The sequence below is a fragment of the Ixodes scapularis genome, unplaced genomic scaffold (assembly GCF_016920785.2).
Source record: "Ixodes scapularis isolate PalLabHiFi unplaced genomic scaffold, ASM1692078v2 PGA_scaffold13__105_contigs__length_92229423, whole genome shotgun sequence".
Classification (NCBI taxonomy): domain Eukaryota; kingdom Metazoa; phylum Arthropoda; class Arachnida; order Ixodida; family Ixodidae; genus Ixodes; species Ixodes scapularis.
The window spans coordinates 64,076,170-64,098,675 of NW_024609839.1; the positions used below are offsets into that span (position 1 = coordinate 64,076,170).

Here is a 22,506-nt window from a genome sequence, read left to right on the forward strand (position 1 = left end):
GCGGGGGCAGAGTTAGCGAAGATACGGGTAAGGCATGGGCACGCTGGAGTTGGGTGCTGCCCATGTAAAACACCCCTAGGGCCCCAATCGACTGTGTGGGGTGGGGTCCGTGGGGGTTTTACTTTGGTTCGCTCATGGGGGTTTTACGTTTAGTGCGTCGCGTAATTTGCGCGACGCACCGACCGTCCGCGAAGCGTTTGAACGGGCTGGTGACGGGGCGTGTACGGAGGGAGAATGGACAAGGTATACCCGGGAACTAACTTAATGTGGCTCCTGAATAAACACGACACAGCCCAAATACTTCTGGAGGATGACTCAAAAAACAATAAAACAGTTATACGTTAGAGGAAACCGAGAGCCAAGCATACCGGCATAGGCCCCCGCCGTCGGTTGGGCTCGAAGATGCCGAAACGGGCGTGGCCATGGCGTCCGCTGGTGCGTTAGTGACGTAGTTGACGAGCTGTCAACGAGGCCACGCCAGATAGAGAGAGAGATAGAGAAAGAAGCCTTGCAAAAGAGGAAAAACCAAAGTTGGAGTTACAGCCATAGGACGAACGGTCATCGTTGGATTGGGGGAGGGGAAATGGCCAAACTCTCCCCTTTATATTGCTATGTGGACTGCCCATATAGGCCCACTTTGGGTTTCCCGGGGCAGTGCAGGAGGGCTGCCCAAGCGGTTCCCACCTCGGCCCCCCTTTTAGAGCCCACTTTGTGCTACATGGAATGCATCCTTTTGCCGGAGTTTCGGTTCGAGGATTCCTTTGTAGAAAACTTGGACAAACAAAGGGTGCACAAAGGGGGCTATTAAATATAAGGGTGGCGATGTGGGTTAGTTGGTTCATACTGACGAAAAGGCAAACAGCGCACAGTGGACGGGGACTAAAAGAAGTGCAGAAGTCAGCGCTTGTCCTGTTTGCACTTCTTTTAGTCCCCGTCTACTGTGCGCTGTTTGCCTTTTCGGCTATTAAAAAGGTGAGAAAAAAATAGTAGCGGTTACGTGTAATTTTAGTACTTCCAAAAGTAGTCAGATTGCTCTTGGGAATACTTCCTATCAGGAATGTATTCAAATGACTAGAGATTGACTCAAAAAAGTTCCGTACCAGTCTGGTGACGGGCTAATCTTCGAGGGAGACAAAAGCGACGTCTGTGGGACGCACAAAAGAGGGTAAGAGAGGAGTTCTTTCCTCCCTTCTCCAACTGTTTGGGTTACGCTTTCGCCTCTGTACTTTTGGTAAGGATTGTCACGTGCTTCGCTTCCGTCGCTCTGATTGGCTCGAAGGGGCCGTAGCGTTGGCTCTTTGCCAAGTTACAATGAAACGAAGCATAGAATGGGGGCGTCGTTTTAACGCGTATCAAAGCTTCCTTTCTGTAAATGTGTACGTATCGTGTGTCATTCCAACGAGCGATACCGGATGGCTTGTCCGAAGTCTCCTCCGATTTGACAAAATGACACGTTGTTTGCTGTGTTGTGTACCCTTAACGCGAACAACAACGCCGATAAGTGTGAATGTACGTCATCGGCGCTCAAAGGTCACTCGAAGCGTACCTTGGCCGGTCGTCTTTAAATAGATACTCTTTGTTCTTGGTAAAGTGTCCTTATCTTCAGCAGCGAAGTATATGAATATCACTCTATGCAAGAGGCTTTCAAGGCGTTGTAGAGCGCAGCTCTTAGGCACCCGTTTCCGGGTTGAGCGGCGTCGCCGTCGCCGTCGGCGTAACCGCGCGTTGGATTATGGGACGTTTCCTATAATGACGCCACACATCACGTCACGTGTGATCTCACCTGACGCCACTCAACCCGAGAAAAAGTTCCCGCTAAATTAGAGGGAAATTAAGCGAAACCTTCCGCTAAAGGGAACGTAAGCAGGAGAGGAGAAGGATGGGAGGGGGAGGAGGGGCATACCCTCCCCTCAGTGCCCTTCCCTCCTCCTCCTCAAGAGCTGCGCTCTAATTCGGCATTACAGAGAATTGTAAACGTCTTTCACTTTTTGTGTTCAAAATTAAGCATGTAAGGAAAGTATATTTCTCAAGGCTTTACACTGTGCGAACACAGGATGTATGTACGAATGTAGAAAAATATATTAAGACTTTTAGTATCATGAAGGGTCTTAGTATGCAATAAACTGACCGTGAAACATATGACACGGTCATTCGTTTTGGATTACAAAAATTATATAATTCACTAAACATACACACACACAAACACTTAAAGGAGCTGTGCAACGATTTTAACGTTGAAAGAATTGGCATTTTCTGCTTTTGATATTGTTCACTGTGTCACAAATGGCAGAAAACACACCTTCATCGAAATGTTGCGATTCCGCCGCGTAATAGCGAGGCAAAACTTGGAATATTTCCCGACCTGCAGCCACGAGCGGCGGCCATGAGAAACAAGCGGCGTGACGTCACTTGGGTATTAGTAAAAAAGATAGCAAGTTGTGCGAATACCTGCTCGATAAAAGGTAACTTTTTTATAAATCTTGTCGTTCCAACATATAGATAAATGCGTCAAAACCCTGGTATCATCGACAAAACTTATATTATACGGAGTTTTAGTGGCCCCATCTATCCTAGGTCCACAAAACCGCGAACAGCCTCCAGAAGCCGGAGGGGGAGGGTGACAGCGCCGGACGGGCAAGGACGGGTGGTCACGCGGTCGCGAGCGGATGAGTTCTCGCTGCTCGCTGATAGCTCTAAAGAGAGAACTTTTCCGGAACTCCGCGCCTACTCAAGTGACGTCACTGCGCACGTGACCCGGAAGACGATGCACGAGTTGAGAGGCGGCAAAAACCTGGATTTTTTTTCATTTTTTAAAAATAAAAACTAGGGTATCCAGGCAAAATCTGTTTTCTGTAGTTGACTGCAGAAGTGTGAGGCATCAACTTCCACAATTATTTAAGCAAAGCCCTGAAATTGTTGCACAGCTCCTTTAAGCCTATTTGCGACACCAGCGACGTAGTCGCCACTAGCCAGAGTTGCGCGTTCATCCCCGTAGCGCCGTCTTTCCTGCACGGCATGTTGATCCTGCCCCGGCGCCGCGCGTTCGAGGCGCGCGGCGTGCTCAAAAGCAGGGGAACGTACTGTCGGGGCGCGTGCAACGTCTACTTTCCTGCACGGCATTTGATCCGGATCCTCATATGATCGGATCTCGGCGAATAGCGGCTCGGCGGCACGTGGAAAACAGACGCACAACTCTGGCTGCCGTATACGGAGGAGCCTATACAGAAACTCTAGTGGCCACTATCGGGCAAATACGGCGTTCTAAAACAGGTCGGGCCGTGCCTTGTGCCAGCTCGACGCACGAACGCTCGGGTTTCAGCAGGCAAGCATTGGACTCAAAATGGTTTTCCCCGATTTTTTATTCGCTACGTTTCAAACCTGCGCCGATGTGTTGTAAGCGAGCTTCCATAAGCTCAACCCTTTTCGGGGAAGCGATGGAAGGACTGCTCACTGTCCTTCCACGGTTGCTGATGAACGTTGATAAACGCACAATGCCTGGTTCACGCGGTTGCGCAGGTCACGTCCGGACCGACCTATAGGCGACACGCAGATACGACAGTAACGACAGAGTCACCGGGACAACTGTACCATCACGCAAACCACCGACAAGATGTAATCACGGAAGCCACAAGAAACGAACAGAAGTCGCGAAAAGGACCTGTTCCGGCCAGTTCCGTGTTTTCCCGCTAGGAGCCGTCCGTTTTGCTTGAGTCGCGAATAGAGCAGGCAAATCAGAGGTTGCTATACTCCGAGAATTGCATAAACCAAAGATGTGTTTTACATTTTTTTAAATGTTTGTTTCTTCAAATGTTGCTGTTGTTCAGTTTTTTAATATAAAAAAATATATATACATATTTTTTTATGATGAGAAAATTTCGAAATAAAGCCCGGTAATAATCCGAACTCGCAATGTCTCGATGAAAGCTGAAATTAGCAGCGTCCGCGGGAGGCAACGTTGTCGTTTCCGGATTGTGTGTATAGCGGGCCGTGGTATAATAGTACATGCGAGCCCCATCTTGAATCGCTTGACACGGGGCGACGCCCCAGTCGCCGCGGTCGTACTATAGAGAGCCGATATTTCAGAGAGGCAGCAACTCCAAACCATGGCGAGCGTTTGCAATTTAATGGCGGACGTCTCTTGCGCCGATTGGTCGCAAGCGCGCGTGCGCTGTGTTGTCGCGGGGTCGACGAGGAAAGTGGGCAAGGATGCGCGGGGACGTTTGCGAACAAGCAATGCGTTTGACTCTTCAACGCAGCTCGCATTGCAAACGCGGCCCATAAATCACGTGACCCCAATCGGGCACTTGGAAACACTCTGTATTCTGGGCACCCTGGGTCGCACGCGTCTTTCATTTTGGCGCTCAACGTGGAGCCTCGCTCGTTTCCGCCTTGATAAAGCGGATAGCTTGCAGCGCAATGTTTTTTTTTTTTTTTTTGTCTTTTTTCTATAACATTGTTTGTGCTGTGTATGCGCTCGCGCTCGGAGTTACACAAGGATCAACTTGCGCAGGGATGCTCTCGAGTTACATTATCTCACGCCTCTGCGGCGAGTGTTCGTTTAGCGTGTGACACGTGTTAGTTTTATCGCTAATCTGTGACACGCACGTTGCGCCACATCTTCAAAATTAGCGTTCACTCAAAATAAAAAACACAAAAAAAAACAATTTTTACAACTAAATTGGACGATATCTTACTTTAGGAATTGTGGTTCAGTTGTTAGACGTCTCGCATGTATTCACGGAACTGAGACTAAATGCCACTGCCTGCATTCTCTCATGTCTGTCTTGGTATTTTCAAAACAGTCCCTATAAGGGGTATTCACACGAGGGAGAAATCCCGGGGATTTCTCCCCGGCACGCGAGAATCACGAGATGAAAACGCGAGGCTTTTGCACATCGGAAAGCCTGACGTTTTCGTCGTGGAATGCACGTGTCGGGGAGAAATCCCCGGGATTTCTCCCTCGTGTGAATACCCCTATACCAACATATGCACCATGACTACTGATCTGGTACCGGCGAATTACGAGAAGTTTGGTTCTGCTGAATGAATGTCTTAAAAACTTGCTCCAGAAAAACGATAAAAAAAAGCGCGACATATTGTATTTTTATTACACTGCCTGCTCTACCTGAAAGGTTTACATGTGACGTCAGTCAGTACCACATAGAACACAAGGCGTGCGCGTTTCCTTTTCTAAACGTCATCACTAGTAGATCCCCGGATAAGCAACATTATCTGCTGACTAGAAAATTTGTTTACAACACTTTGGACAGGACGTATTATGTAAGAAACGCGCGGAGATTAACATCGCCCGCGACGTCGTCTGCTCCATCACCTGCTTCAGCGGTCATGCCCAGAACGAGCTCACATTAATTGTCTGCTTAAGGCCGGCAATCTTGATGGTGTCGCATGCACGTTGCGAACGAACTGTGGAAGCTCACTATCAGCTCGCGCCAACGCTCGCTCTCAGCAATCGCGTCCGCACGTGGCTCATACTCTCCTCATACTTCAGCCTGTTTTGCCTCTTGGGGCGGGTCGGGGATCTACTAACGATGACGTCAAGCGCAGGCCTTGTCGTCTAGGTGGTGTTGCGTCAGCCCACCAGAGAGCGCGGGGAAATTCGAATGGTGGTTTTTGGCATCACCTTCATTAGCCGCTGTCGTTAAGAACTAGTTTAAGTTTTGAGATAATAAATAACATGCCAGAAAGAGTAAATTTCGGATGTTTCGAAGAATGTAGTTAGTCCATGTAGCTCATAAAACCGCCTATGATGGCGACAGAATGCGTCCCATTGCGGTTACTGAGGTTGAATTGCTTCGTGTGAACCCGTGAGGACACCCCGCTGAGTCGACTACGTACGTCACAAAGTTAAAAAAAAAAAAAGTTGGTGAACAAAGTGGTGAGCTGGGCCAGTTGGTGAAAATTAAACATAATTGATGAAAATCAGATTAAAAAAAAAAGGGGGGCGAACTATAAGTATCAGTTCCGTCCCTTTCTTAGTTCCCATTTTTTAAAAAGCTGATTTGTATTAACCATACGATTACGGGTAAAACAGCGCGAACAAGGACACAGGACAGAAGTGAACCGTTTGACCTTTATCTCCAATGTCCTCTAGTTCATGAAATGCATTATTTATACACCGATCGTTTAAATTTCTTCGGAAGTCCTTAAACGGTCGTTTCGGGACTGAAGACGAACCTATATTTTGTCAGTTCAGCGCGGAAAATGACTCGGTAAATACGTCAAGTGACATCAGTTTTCCCGCCAAATTTACGGGAAAAACTGAATTGGTGCATACGTCACGTGACGTCAATTTTCCCGCCAAATGTACGGGAGAAACTCACCTGACGTCGGTTCACGTGACGTCAATTTTCCCGCCAAATGTACGGGAGAAACTCACCTGACGTCGGTTCACGTGACGTCAATTTTCCCGCCAAATGTACGGGAGAAAATCAACTGACGTCGGTTCACGTGACATCGATTTTCCCGCCAAATGTACGGGAGAAACTCACCTGACGTCGGTTCACGTGACGTCAATTTTCCCGCCAAATGTACGGGAGAAACTCACCCGACGTCAGTTCACGTGACATCAATTTTCCCGTTAAATTTAGCGGAACAACTGAATCGATGTTTAGTTCACGTGACGTCAATTTTCTCTCTAAATTCAGTGGGAATGGCACTGACGGATAGAAATTTTGGATTTAGGGGGAGGGGCTTTGTTAAGAGAGCATGCATCAAAAAGATCCTGCGCGTAAAGCACGGATGAACATTTTCTGCACCAAAAACATTTCACTTTCTTTTTTTTTTTATGTCTTTCAGTCCAGGCTGTCCATCTATCCATTCACTACACGCGCGCTTTGAGGGATGTTTGAGCAGCCCTCGGCCGAAAAGTCGTCCCGTTTCCCCCTCCCGCATCGACGAGGCTGACTGCACTCTTTGTTTTTTGTCCGCGCCGACTGGGCAAACTCGGACGGCTTCCTGCCTCTTGTCTGGCTCTCTGACACACGCCGCTGGGAAGTGGACACCTGTGCTCAGTCTAAAATCCGGCGGCGAGAGACAAAACAGGCGCACAGATTCAATTTCCGGACACACAAGGTGGGAGGAGCAACAAAAGCTTTTGCTTCGAGGCACCAGATGGGGTTGCCGTTCTCTATTAGCGGTTTCCCAGGATCTGATGTTTGCGTTCCAACGTATAGGACGGTACCGTTTGTGCGTTTCATTCTACCATTTACTCGTTCGGGGTAAATGTCACCGGCTGCCCGCGAGATGCGATTGAACCTTTACACGTCTGCGAAAGGGTCACATGAATGAGCTATAGCCAAAGTGGACGCACTTTCCGAATACTTCACTCATCTAAATTTTGAAACAGATAGTGAGAAAACTGCAAATAAAGGCGTTGCCGAAACCCACATTAAATATGTTTCTGCGCTTTCTAGTGGGCGAGGTCACATAGGTTGCATGACTTTCAAGTCGATCAGGCAGTCTAAAAAAAATTTAAAAAATTTGCGCGTGTCTTTCTTGTTTCTTTTTGTTTTTTTTTGCTGGCGTGAGCTTAATTAGTATTCATTTCACACCGTCAAACTTCATGCATCTCGTCGGGAACAAGCTGCAATGCCATATTTTACTACATCTGACGTCACGCTTTCATTGTCGCCCGTTGGAGCCTCTCAACCTCTCAGACCAAACTTAAAACTTCAATAACTTCGCGAAAAAAAAAATTATCGTGACTGGAAGTTTGCGTAACTATGAAATGCTACACCCGTGTAACTAGGGCTCAACTATGCATGCTTAAACCATCCAAACGTTTACGCGTCGCCCAAAACACGCGTCCCTTGGCAAACTCGCGACTTGAAGGGTCGATAAACCAATTTGTAGGGTGCGCTAAGCCGACGACACCATAAAACCGAATCATATAAACCACCTCTCCAAAGCGACGAAAAAAAAAAGAAAAGGAAATCCCAACGTCCCGAACGAGGGTGAACCTCGATCGGTGAGTGGGCGGAAACTCCGCTAACGTCAATGATCATATAGTCAATGGCTCTCGCCTTGAGAGCAGGACGTTCTGTATACGGTTCAGTGAGACGTTATTCTGTTTTCCTTTTCCTTTTTTATACCCACTGAAGCAACAAGTCGTTTGGGTAGCGACGCCAGCTGGATCGACAGGTATACACGTTCTCAGATCGGGTGGTTCGGTGTCCGTGTTTGTCCGGGGATTTGCGCAGCAAGGGTCGCCGACTCTTTGGAGCAGCGATCCGCTGCGAAACGCTGCGTTTGCTGCCGGAGCAGGTGGATCCGTGGGAGCAGAGCCGATGCCATGTTCTCTGTGCAACGTTGCCTATACCGGACAGGATCCGTGTGTTTTCCCAACGCCGGCTTGACAAACACCTCTCAATGTCCAGGAAAAAAGCGCCATACCAAATATCACAAAAATAACAGCGTAGCAGACTGTCTTTTATAACATCTAGCGAAAGAGTGTTTGTCTCCCAGAAAAACAACAAGAAAACGTTCGTGGTCACGCCCTCCGTTTCTTAGCATAAGCGTTAACGTTAATGATCTTGTGAATATTAACTCCGATGCAACATTTATCAACTATGCCGACGACACTAGTTTGCTTTTTTCCGCTGAAAATGTCGATATGCTATTTGACATGGCAAATCAGACGTTATCTGCATTAGCAATTTGGAGTCGTATTAATTCCCTACAAATCAACGTCGATAAAACAAAAGCAGTGCTTTTTCGCCCAAAACATAAGGTTGCCACAATTACAAGAGATATCGTTTTGAACTCATCCAAAATAGAGGTTGTAAAACCTTTCAAGCTCTTAGGTGTCAATTTTACCGAGACTATGTCATGGGATAGTCATGTTAACTACCTTGTTTCTAAGCTGCCACAAGTAGTAGGTGTGATAAACCGCCACCGGTACACGTTACCAGCAAGGGTAAAATTATTAATATATAATTCGTTATTTTACTCCCACCTAAACTATTGTAATTTAGTCTGGGGTGCAACAACGTCGACGAATCTATAGAAAAAATACACTTGTTGCAAAAAAGAAAAGCGTTAAGGGCTATAGAAGACGTTCCATTTGACTTCCACGCTGCTAGTTTATTTAATAAGTTTCGCGTTATCAATATACACACTCTTTTTAGCTACAGACTTGTGCCTAGTCTAAGACTAGAACAAATTAGGGGTACAAACTTTTTGATAAACCTGGGACAGCTCTCTGAAAATATTCACGCGTATCCTACCCGTCGTGCAGAATGTTGGGAGGTGGTCACTGCAAGAACGAACTATGGCACACAAATGCTCAAACATACTCTCCCAAAAAAATACTTAACTTACCTGAAGATGAAGGATTAGAATTCAGTGCATTGTCCCCTTAGATAAATTAGACTAATTTTCTCCACAGATGAATCTGAGTATGAACCAAACTTTTTGGAGTCTTATAACTTCTGTCTGCAAATAGGTGACTTTCTGTTATACCCGATGATAAAATATGTAGTCTGAAACACGCTTTGTTAAATTGCGGTAATCAAAATTTGTGAATGTTTTTTTTGTATTTTTTTATATTTCTTTTTTAGTTGCTGCTTCTGTGCTTTGTAGGTGGTCAAGGACTTGTCAAGCTGTGCCATACAGCTTTTTTCCTTGATCGCCACCATCAACGTTCGATGAAAATAAACTCATTATTATCATTATTATTATTATACTTAATTTTAATCTACTTAATCTAAGTAGGTGTTGTGTCAGCCGTTTCCCCACTCATTGCTGTTCGTCAGGAGTGCGACGACAGCCAGGGTACGCATCTTGTTAATCAAGCAGCAACGCGTAGCGACTTAATGACGTCGTCGGAGGCAAGGGGGGTTCAACGAAGTCAGCCCCCTCGCCTTAATTTAATCGTTTTGCGGCTCTAATTTTTTTGTTTGTTCGCTCTTCCCTTCTTTTTTTCTTTTTCATCCTTCTCTTTCGGGTGGGGAAAGAGCGCTATACGTACGGGGATTTCGTCTGACACCGCACCCGGCGAAGTTCCGGTGGGGGTCTGTGTTTTCCTCTACGTATAGCGGCTTCCCTTGCCCCACCGGAACGCTCTTCATGCGTAGCGGCCTCGAAGGCCCCGAAGCGGGGGAACCCACAACCAGTTTGGACTCTGAAAAGCGAGCACGCCACCCGTGTTATCTCCTACGCGGGCACCGCGCGCTCGAGGAGATCTCTCGTTTACTTGGTGCCGGTGGCGTCCACGTCCTTGATGACCATGTCCCGTACCAGGACCCTTCGGACAGTCTTCGCGGGCATCGTCTGCTTCGGAATGGCGGCATGATGGTTCTTTTTGTGTGTGCGTGTGTGTGATTTAGTGAAGTTGGAGTGAGTCTACGTGACTCGAGTGAGAGCGTCGTGTGTGTGCGCGTGTGTTCGTTGTGGTGGAGTTGGGACTGAAGAGAAATCACGGACAGTCATGGCGGGTGGCTTGTCGAGGTTGGGACGCCGGTGTTGCTGGAATTGTGCGGTTCTCTACGGCCTCTTCCTCGGCTGGATGTATGCCGGTGAGTTCTCATAATTGTTTATTGGTAGTAATAGTAATAGTGATAGCAATAATAATAGCGATTGTAATTGTAATATTTACCGGTTTAGGTGATCCGCGGAATTGCAGAAATGTAACAGCCCACACCATGGAGGCCAGCTGTTTTCATTACGATCAGGAGTGGTGTTTAATCGTTCTTGGGCGAAGTAATTTGAAATCGCCTTGAAAATCAAAGCTTTTGATTTATAGATAATATAGTAAGGGTGCAGGGGCGACCTGGTGAACGTTAACCATGCTGAATAAACCTGAGACGGGGACAAAAATGTACACATAAGTCGAAGGTCCAGGAGACTGATTTATAATCGCTGTGGTCGAATCGCATATGTCTAATTTCTAGTGTCAAGTTATATTCAATACGAACGACGAATTATCTGGTGTGACAGATTCATATTATGCAAAGCCTGGATGTCTCACAGGATTTGCAACAAGGCCGTTGGTGTTCTGTGCAAACCACTTCTGAAAGCTCAACAAACAATCTCAGCTATAGTTTCGTCAAACAAAATTATTCTGGATTTTTTTTTAACAAATACGAATACAGAAGACCGGATTCGTTTATTCAAACTGCATACACTTTGATTGTGATTCAATTGACAACGCTTGGCATCTACCATTTTACATGCTCCAAATAATGCCAACAAAATTATTATTATTATTATTATTATTATTTTACTTTACTAGGTTTCTGCAGTTTAATACAGTTTCCCCGCTCTGTACGTAGGGCAAATAGGAATCTCCACAGTGGAAATCGGCTTCAAAATTCAGAAAGCTAGAAACCTCGGCTCAGGGGTAGCGACCGGATGACGAGGAATCGCCCGAGGACATCCGGCTTCTGTGGAGATACACACAGACATCGGGGAAAAAAACTGGCGGTGGGGGGGGGGGGGGGGGGGGGGGGGGGGGTTGGAAGCGCGGTCAGTGCTCTTGGGAACACGGTCTTTGTTATGACAAAATAGGAAATAATTTCGATAATGCCGTAATGTGACGTTTGTGTTGATCAATTACTTCACCTCGACGCACTTAATTATATCAATCACGCGTAACTGTTAAACGTTATAGGAGCTGCACCTATTCTTTTTTTTTTGCATTTTTATACATAATCGTTTAGGTAGAACGCTGCAGGCATTTAAGCATATGGTCTAATATCGAGAAACATTTCTAACAAGTTTTCCTTTTTCTTCTATTGTTCTTTCCGTGTAAATCTTTCTGCGAGTTTAAACGACACTGATCGATCACTTTTCCCTCAGCAATTTGTATTTTACCTGCCAAATTGCTTCTTACTTTATTACCTTACCACTCGACTTACGTTAAGCGATTTACAGGTCCGATTGTCGCACCAAAAATACCATCCATATATTTTCCATTTTACCGCATTCGAGGGAGATTGACCACACGTGAACCACTGTACTAAATAATTTTGCTAAAATTGCGCTGTTTTTTTTTTTTTTTTTTTTTTTTTTTTTAACGAAAGGAGATAACAGTTTTTTTGTTAATTTTGAAACAGTTATGGTCGTGTCGAAACTCTCTCTAAAGCATTTTAAAGACAAGTTAAGAAGCGCGTGACGCTGCTTATGACGTCCACGCTGCTAGCTTTCTGATTGGTTCTTGACCGTTCTTATTGGCCCGTGCCGCACTCTGATTGGCTGCGAAGAGGTAATGAGATGCCGGAAACTCGTCAATGACTGCGCTTCTTAAGCCTCCCATTAACTATAGTATAAATAGAACGAGGAACCTGGCTCTTAATGTTTCGAGGAAAATGCCCGGCGCGGATATCACGTGATAGTCTTTTTACAAGCTCGTCGGTCTCTCCATGCGTTGGGCCACGCAATCCGAGGAGCGTCCTCCCGTTACCTACATCGCGGACTGTCTTGGGCAACGCGAGACGCCGCTTGTCCCTCGTCGTTACGTCGGAACGCTCTTTAAACGAACACCCTCAAGAAGGGGGTGCTTTCGACCCTTTAACACCTCTTACGAGCTCCTAAGAGTGCTGAAACGTCTATACGCTGTACCTCAGTGAGGAGTTCCGATGTGATTTTACCACCTCAAGGAAAAACCCACGTCGCAAACCGCGATCCTGTAACCTGCCTCTGAAACAAAAGGAAAGAGGGGATTTTCCGCTGAACCTCCGAGAGGCTGTACAGTGAGAGATGAACGGCCCTCTGTACTCCCTTCACCGCTGAGCTGACAGTGCGGTGGAACCAACGTGTTCGTCGAATCAGTCGGGTGTCTTATCTTTCGCCACGGGATGACGCTCCCGCCCATACCAACACGCAGAGAGAGATCCGCGTCACGTGATGAAAGGGAGACTGTTGATTGGACCGGCGAGTGCGTAGCTCCCACCGCACTGTCGGCTTATAGGTGAACGCAGTCTACATATATTCTTCTTTTCCTCCGGCCTGCGGTGCGGTTCGCTTGTGCGCAAAGGCAATCATTGGGGACGAGGACGTGATCATATAGGGTGCATACTTGAGGACGGACTTGTTTTGCGAAGTTTGGCAAGCTGTGGATTTTTTCCTTTCATCCGGACGGCCGGAGGCAAAATGTCCTCCTTCTCTTGTAACCTGCGAGGGTAAATTATTATGCGATCGAGGAACAGAACCAATACGTTGTTGGCCTATACTGAGTGTATACACTCTAAAAAAAGTCTGTGCGTCTACTTTCACACACACCACTCGGAGAGCCAATCGCCGCAACTTACGGAGGCAGCTCAGCGAATGACGATGCCGAAACATATGTTTAGACCAAAAAAACGCGGTCTGAGTTGTGACATTAAGCAACGCAAGCGTGACGTTTCGCATTACTTAATGTCACAAGTCAGAGTGTGTTTTTTGGTCTAAACATATGTTTCGGCATCGTCATTCGCTGAGCTGCCTCCATAAGTTGTGGTGATTGGCTCTCCGAGTGTTGTGCGCGAAAGTAGGCGTACAGACATTTTTTAGAGTGTAGACCGACACGTGTTTTTATCTATACGTTCAAGAAGAGAGGAGGAAAGCGATCAAAATAATTTATATGCTTCATATCACACATTATGTGCAGCTCTGTCTGGGACAGGGGAGTCGGATCTCTACTAGGTGAAATCTTTGTGGGACGACTCGCGCAAGGAGAGCGCGTTCTAAATCTTCGCGGTTGCACTCAAGTACCTCACAACGCCGCGCAGGCAAAGCTATTCAACCGAAGTATAGATGCCTTAAGTCCCTACCTTAAGACTGACAGTTCGTAGAAAAACATCGTGTTCCTAGAGTGCCTTCGTGCATGTCTGTTTATTTTTGGGGTGAAGGCATCGCATGTCGCATAGCTCTACAGTGCTGCCAGCCCGTGCTAAATCACGCAGTTACATGGACTTGAAAGTTACGTGTTTATAAAGAAACTTCTGTACTTTCTACCCTGCTGACGCACACCCGATAACGACAACTAAAAGGAATGCATATGCATAGTATATCAGGGCACCTGAAGCTGGTCGTCTGTCGTCTAGCTCCTCATGTCCAAGAAGACAATTATCTCATTTGATATGCACGATCTCTTCACGAGAATATAGCACCACGATTTTTACGTTCCTTCTACTAAAACACCGTTGAAAGAGTATTAGTATTGCGTATAAGAGCCAACGCAAGCTTTATGCGTTAGCGTTGCGTGCTGCACGCTGCGCGTATGCGCGTCGTAGCCATGCGGCAATCCCAGACCGCAGTTTGGGCTCCGCGCACGCGCAGTGTGGAACACGTAACACTAACGCAAACGTATGGTGCGTCCCTCGTATATAGGCAGTAGTAAAACTCACAAATATGATAAACAAGTATAGACGCTTTCAGCGCGCGCCAAATTGAGCCGCCATAACCAACCTTCTCTGGTCTTACCGAGATGCCGAGCCACTGAAGCGGGCGTTGACGGGTCTCCACAAGGGCCTATGCTGGGAAGAAGGACACAGTAACACTTAAAATTACAATAACCTGTCCTGCTGTGGTAATGAGGAAGTGGAGCGAACGGAATAAGAGGGAACAAAAACTGAAGGTCGGTTATGGCGGCGCCCATGCACAGCTGCTGCAAAGCGTCTATACGCAGCTTATCTCGCATCAGAGTTGGACAGTCTCGGCGTTTGTGGTACCCGCGGAGCCTGATATACTGGACCATATAAAAACTAATATTAGCCCTTAGATTTATCATCGCAAAACGTACTTTGCGACCCTGTTCTACATACGTATATATACTGCTGATATAGTGGAGTGACTGGAGTCATAAGTCTACCATTGATTGCCTTGCAGGCCCCCGTGATGTTGGAGAAACACAATGGCGTAGCTGGATTATCTTTTGTTTATTTTAATCGTTGGGTATATAGGTGATAAACAAGGCGGTAAGGACGGGGGCAGAATGCGGCATATTCTAGGCTTCTGACATCGGCGGTTCCGAGAGAAAGAACGAGCAAGAGAGCGACAGATGAGCAGAGGAAGAAAGCAGACGAAAGAGTTAGGCGTGTTTGTTTTACCGCGACGAGTTGAAGTTGCTCGAGCGCTTGACAACTTTATCTAGTTTCATGCAACGCGCAATACCGCGGTGTTTTCCTGCAACGTAAGCTAGAAAAGGGCAAAGTACAGACGTTACAGGTAAAGTTTTGCCACTTCTTTGTGCATATTAAGCCGTCGCGTCAGCGATATGAGCGCGACGGGACCGCCCCAACTGGGGCCGCTGACGTCCGCCTCTATGCCCCGCCATTTTACAAGCCGCCCCGATGCATGGAACCTTTCCCCTCTAGGCTCTAGCTCGATCCCTATATAAACTATCTATGGTGATCAAGCCCCCACGCAGTGTTTCCTCGCACAGGTTACCCATGACGTTATCACGCTGCAAATATACTCTTTTCTCCAAATCTAGCTGCCAGAGAGCCGGCACTGCTATATTTATAAACCGTTTCATATTACGATGGGTCGCAGCCGGCGCTATATAAGCAATCGTAACCGATTTAGCGCTTCAAGCATGTCACGTGACTTTAAGCCTCAGGCGTGGCTGCGTACCTCCAGAAGATCACGTGACACTCGCAAGGCATTGTACTGGTTCCGATTACTTGTAGCGTCAGCTGCGGTGTGGGCTTGGCATTTACTGCATTGCTTCCACGACCGTGAAAAAGACACGAGCGATTCGCTTGACAGCATAATCCTCTCCTCCCCGAAATAAAAAAAAAAATAAAAAAAATAAGATAAAACAAACGAACAATTAAAAAAACACGAAATAATTAAGTTCCTGTTTATCCGGTCGTTCATGTCTTCGTTTCCTCATTATCATCGGAAATTCAGAATGGCAGTAATAAATAAACCATAGCGACAGTAAGTAAATAATGTTTCAAGATTACGTTCGAAAGAAAGAATTTGAAAGAAATTTGACTGTCCTGTAAAAGAACTCGAGAGGGCACGTACGCAAATTGCGTAAACGCTATTCACTTCGCGCGCGTCGATTCGTCACCGAACAGTTTCTTGCTACACCCCGCGTACACCTTTCTTTTTAGCGACCAAAATTGCTGCAATATCGTCTTCATGCGCGTGGGCACGACGTCCATCAAAGCCGGTACCTGACGGACGCAATTTGCAGTGGAAATTCCGTATTCGGTTTGTCAAAGATAAACAAAAAACTTTTTTTTTTTTTTTGACGCGCGTTTTTGTTTTGTTTTCTTGTTCAGCGCACACGCTTAGCGTTCCTTATGTTCGAAACCGAACGGAAGTCTAACAGCTTGTCCCGTCACGGAGAAAAGGAAGTCGCATTCAGACCGTCTGTATACAGCTGTATACAGCTGTATACAGCTATATACGGACCGTTTTCGTGTAACGGCTTTGGCCATGTTGAAATTAATCTTATTATCGCTCCGCTAATGGGGTTGCCGCAGCTGCCAACAAAAAATTCGAAGAACGAATGACGAAGCAAAAATCGTGATTATCATAATAGGCCACGCCCTTGAGTTTCTTAAGATGCCGAAGACTAGATACTCTTAGACATCTGGAGCGTCTACTCATGCGCAATGCACTTAGTAGAGTCGATCGCTGCATTCTGCGGTGGGAGCTTATCGAGTGACGAGTCTCATAATTTAAGACCCAGCAAAAAAAGTAATTGGCAGTAACTTTTACCTTTAAATTTTCTATAATGCATGAAACGCATCATAAGGTATTGGTGAGGGAAATTGGTGCGTCTGGGCCGCAGGACGTGAATTTTTCCGCTAAATTTAACGGATAACTTAATCGGTGTGTAGGTCACGTGAGGGCAAGTTCCCCGAGGCGTGACGTCAGGTGACGTCACGTGACGCCCGTTTCTCTGTTAAATTTAGCGGAAAATGCGCGGGCAATATTTTTTGGGGGGGATTGGAAGGTGGTGTCAAAAAGCTGCTTAAGAAAAAAAAATATAATAAAATAAAGACGTTTACAACATAAAAAACGTTAACAAAAAACAAAAACAAAGAAACAGTTTGCCCTGTGACATCTGCGCATGATCTTTCGCCATGCTCAGTGCCAGAACGGAGACTTTTTTGGAGCGCAGTTCTTAGGCGCTCGTTCCCGTGTTTCGCGGCGTCGGCGTAACCGCGCGCCTTATGGCACGTCACAGACCTATTCACCAATTCAATTCCCCGCTAAATTTAGCGAAGAAACTGGATTGGTGTGTACGTCTGTGACGTCCCATAACGCAACACTGCGCATTTAGTTTCCCCGCTAAATTATTCCAGACACACACATTATATATATTATATACGCAGGAGTACGAGGTCTATATGTACATATAGATATTTCTTTCTCAAACTCTTTAGCACGGTAAATCTCAAAATCAGAATGCCTCCAAATGCCTCTAATTTCGCATTACAGAGTTTTGTAAACGTCTTTCAATTTTTTTCTTATTTTTTTTTTTTTTTTTAGGTATAACATATTTTTGATTCTTGTTGCTGGCCGCGGTCCCGCCGCAGATTGCAGCGATTGGCTCTCCCAGAGTGCTTTGCGTGAAAGTAGGCGCTCCGGTCTTCTTAGAGAGTACAAAGGTCCATCTTCGCCAGGGTGTCGTCGGCGAAAGGCGCGAACTCTTCGGAAAATTCCTTTTCCACTGCGCCATTGCGCGTCTTTCTGTTGCTCACCGGAAGAGGGACGGTCTACTTCCGCCGGAGGTCTGGTAGATCGAGGCGGTAGGCAGCGGCCTACCCCTCCTTCTCTTTCTCTCCCCTGCACTACCGGTTGCGGAAACATCCGCCGACGTTCGTCGGAGACGGCGTGGCGTTTTTCGCGCGAACCTATGCTGCGGATACGTCGTTGGAAAAGGGAGGACAATGTCCTGCGACGGGAATCTTCGTTAAAAAATAAAATAAAGAAAAGCTGCAAAAAAATACTTTATTTTTTTACTTTTTATCTGGGGGGGGGGGGGGGGGGGTACCTAACGTACGGTGCCTCGAACGCGTCTCTGATTGGTGCATTTAGCGCGCCCCAAAAAAGTGGTCCCTCGATTTCCTCCTGAAGACGTCATAGAAGTCTCAGGCTGCCGCCGGTCGCGACCCTGGCGGCGTCACAGCAGCGGTGGTTGATGTGACGGACGCGTGTTCTGCCGCAGGTCGCTCTTCAGCTTTGTCAGTGCACGGGAGCTTCGGCGGCCAGGGGTTGTGTCGCTGTGCCGACAGCTTAAAGGAGCAATGCAACAATTTTTGTACTTTGCACAAATACCGCGTAAAACAGATCCCTAACGTTAATGACCTATGAAACACGCGTTCGTTTTTCACCTCACGCAATAGAAGTCCCAGAAAAAAATTTAAGAAAAACGAGCAGCATTCACCCCCTCAACTCGCAGCCAGAACAAGCGGCCACGTGATCTGGAGCCGATTATATGCCGCCAATGTTGATCACAGCCACGCGCTGGGGTTGGCAAAGCGCAGGACACGCGCTGAGTTCCAGACATTGTTATGGCTCGGCTATTGTCGTCGTTGCAGCGATTGGACACGGGTTACAACCCGAATGCTCCTCGAGATAGCAATTGTCACGAGCCCAAGTCGAGTGCCCACGCAATGCTCGGGTCCAATCTATGAGCCGCATTCAAATATCGTCACTTGGGTGTACTGCGATCCCCGAATTACGTCATCGAATTTTGCGAAGGAGAGATTGAATGAAAATGATCGCTTTTGTCCTTGAAATTACACCGCAACAAAGAAGTTTCTTGGCCAGTGGCGTTGCGTGTGAGTATCCTTGAGTCCCAGGTGTGCCAGTAAGCTCGTGTAGAGAGAAAAACATTCCAATTGAATATCGTTGCACAGCTCCTTTAAGCGCGAGGCACATGGACGACAGAATCGTCCGATCCGACGTCCGATCCGACAGTCCGAACGCCGCTCCGAACGCCGCTCCGAACGATCGGTTCGGCTGCGCCCAGGAGATTTTAGCACTCCAGCGGAGGTCCGCGTTCACAGATCTCTGGTCCCAGAGTGACGGTTTAGCTCACACGAGCGAAGTTAGGAGCTTGTTCTCGCTAGCGCGTGCAATCTTTCCCGGGGCAATCTTTTTCGAATGGGTCAGCGGGATCCACACGTCCGGCTTTCCGTCGCCCGTCCCGTTTTCTTGTTCGCCCCGCCAGACCCAGTACGTCATCATGACGTTCGCGCATGCTGTGCTGTGATTGGCTGGACGTATCCGACAGTCCGTCCGCCGTGCGAAACTATCTGGCGCGTTGGACGCATGTCGGATCGCCGATCCGACGTCTGAAGCGACCAAATATTTCGGATCAGGCAGTCGTACTGCCGGATCGGACGTCGGATCGGATGGATTTTGCTTTTCGCCAGCATTTCTACGACCAACCGCCAGGTTCGCGACATCCGAGTGGGTAGCCTTGAAATCTGCCCGCTATCGTTTTTTTTTGTTTGTTTTTTTCCTTTTCAGTCAGCCAATAAGAGCTCAGCGTTCAGACATCATCTCAGCCCCTGTACAAGAAGCAGACGAACTTTCGCTCCGCATAAATACAATGTAACCATTCAGGGAACGACAAATGAGGGTGATGCCAAGGACCGACATTAAAATTTTCTAGCGTTTTCCATGGGGGTGACGTCACATGTTATATAACATCTAGGTCAAGTTTAAAACCTAAAAAAAATACTTGCGCATGTCTTTTTTTTTTTTTTTGCGATGTTGTGAGTTTGATTAGCATAATTTTCACATCATCAAACTTGTAACCGTCAGGGAGCAAGCTGGACTGCCACCCACATTGACCCCTATTAGAACACTTGACGTCAGGTTTTCACTGACGCCACTAGAGCCTTTCAGTTTCGTACACCAAATATGGAACTTCAATTAACTTCGCGAAAAATAAAAGAAGAATATCGTGAGTTGTAATTTGGGTTACTAGTTAAGATGTGTCTCTTGATTTGTCGAGCCGATTTTGAGGTAAAATCAGTGACTATCAAAAGTTCGCCTTTAAAGTCTTCTATAGTGGTGGCAGGTTAAGAAGTCAGGGGATCCCTTTCCACTTTGGCAGAGGAAACAGTGAAAAGGAGGTCGCCTCCTCTCCAGCGTTCGCTCTGCTCGAGTGTAAAGGTTAGGGACGAGCCTCCCCTTTATAGTCGACCGGGTTCTTGAGAATTTGCGATTCTACATAACGTTCATCAACGCACTTGACTACGGCCTTAACGTGCGGCTGCAAGTCGTGTCCAATCGGATAAAACACGACCCCTGGCCGAAGGCTGACGCCGTATATTTGTGTCCAATATCTCTTGCCTACCACGGCCTTCTTTAGTGACGTAGCTAAATTCAGCACATAGGCTTTTTTTCTTTTTTTCTTTTATCACGCGGTTTCAAAAATGCAAAGCCACTGGGCGGCGTACGCATGCGCAGAGTCTTGTGCTCCGCAGAAGAGGTCTACTGCGCATGCTCAGAACGCGTTCCACAGACCAGGGGTCAAAGATGGCGGCGCACACAATTGGAATACGTGTCTTCCAGTTTATCGCGCCGCCAAACGGCTTTTCTTAATTTAATATATTATACTTGACATCCATGCGAGCATCACAAAACAAATAGCGGGGCCGGGGAAGGGGGACGGGGGGGGGGGGGGGGGGGAGGGAGGCAGAGGAGAGGAGAGGAAGAGGGGGAGAACATCGTTATATAAACACGAAACAAAGAGGTATTACCAGTGGACCATCGTTATACGAAAAAAAAAAATGAAGTGTGTTATACAAAATAAACAGCGAAACTACTTCCAGTCCGTCGCTGTGAATGGCAATGCAGTTACGAAATTAGACAAAGGAAACCAAAGTCGTGAAACCTCTATGCACGTGATCCGTGCGTGCCAAACTGCGATCGGGTGGAAGTAACAAAAAGTTCGTCACCAACAACCGGACGAGTCTTAAAAAAATATATATATCGACACGATAGCATTGATGAAAGGTGGCGATCCCACAGGATGCTTGATGGAGGCATGCATCCTGTTCGAATTTCGCCACGCACTCGTAGTGTCGCTCCTTTCTTCTTTACCGCGCATAAAATCACGGTTGACCTGGTGTGACATGACTTTGTTTGGACCACGGCAGAAGTGAGCGGTGTCGGAAATAAGTCCAGAAAGGGGGGTCGAAATTTCACTCGGGCTTCGCGCATCTCCCGGTAGTGGCGCTGTCGGGAGGCGCCGTCACGCGCCTCGCGGCCTTGAAAATGTGTGCGCGAATAAGGACGGTTCCTCGAGCTCCTGTCATGCTGCGCCATCTCACGGCGTTTGTCAGAAATGGAAGCGAACCTTTGACACACTTGCTCCCTTGCGAGGCGGTGCGGGTCGGTCGCCTTTCTCTTCTTCCGCCGTTACTTGAACTAACTCGATTGGATACATATTTATTTTAAGTATTCCTATGTGGCACTTGAGTCACGCGGAATCAAGGCAGCAAGCGTGTGCGATATATCCACTTGGCAGCGTTGGCGGAAAACCTGTCCATTATTCGGTGTTTCCTAAGTAATCGAATCTAAAAATATGAATCGATGAGCGTTAGCTCTAAAGTAAATGTTAAATTGTAGGCAATCGTGGGGTGATCGTCCAGGTTAGATACAGATCGTTAAATCACGCGGTCGTCAGCATAAAGTCAAAAGCAGTTTAACAGGATTAATAAAAGGTTGTCGAATCCATGATGTTACAGATGAAAAAAAAAAATAAAAAAAATTTAGGTGTGTGTGTGTGTATTTTTAATGAGTGACTTTATAATTTATACGATGCCTTGTACGATACTTTGAAGAAATCAGAAAAAAAAATAGAACGTTTGTGTATGGATTTGTATTACAGCGTATTAGAAAAGAGTGTACCAGTTTTGTTTCGCGTAAAGATAGTCGAACCCATACTGATTACACAGGGACGTCATTGTTTTCCGTACGCTTCGTAATCCTATAGTTTGAATACATTACGTACTCATGCCGTTTACAAAAAAAAAAAAAAATGGTAAACTGAGCAAGGATTGAGTGATGGCCAGGTTTAAGGGACTAGCGTATAACTTGAACGAAAGTATAAACAACGTGCCATCTTTCATCGAGTCTTGTAACAGCACCGAACATAAAAAAAAGAAAGTGGACAAGAAAGTCGAGACTCATATTTGTTTTCCTTTAAGTGACTTGTTTGGTAGCAATAGATTATCCGATTGATGCGTACGGGCGACGATGGGAGGATCGCGCTTCCTATAGCTCCACGATGATCTGTTTCACAATAAAGCTTCTGGCTCGTACCTTCATGACGTAGAAGTATGAGGCAAGCCCCTTACATATCCCTCGTATTTCACAAAATGAGAATTACGCGTCGCAGCCTCAACTTCGCACCGGTGTTCTACGTCGATCATCCGGGTGCAAGCCATTTCGACAGGAACTAGTGCTCCCCCGTGAAAGTTATAAATAATAACAGACCAGTACGTGCAGTTTAGAGGAGACCGCTATTTAGCGAGGCGTAGTCGATCGGGACAACGAAGTTTCCACCCGGAGCTTACGGTA

The 22,506-nt window shown here is 46.7% G+C and overlaps 1 protein-coding gene across 3 annotated transcripts in view; it reads left to right on the forward strand.

Annotated features, from left to right (window-relative positions):
- Positions 1–22,506, forward strand: part of LOC8053039 (vascular endothelial growth factor receptor 1) — a 70,070-nt gene that overhangs the window by 9,858 nt on the left and 37,706 nt on the right. The window contains exon 1 of one of the 3 annotated variants that reach the window (XM_029969073.4): positions 10,126–10,535. The exons of the other annotated variants lie outside the window; for them this stretch is intronic. Within the exon in view, the coding sequence (XP_029824933.2) occupies positions 10,448–10,535 (88 nt within the window). The 5' untranslated portion in view covers positions 10,126–10,447. Of the gene's footprint in view, positions 1–10,125; positions 10,536–22,506 lie in introns of those variants that run through there. 3 annotated transcript variants of the gene reach the window in all.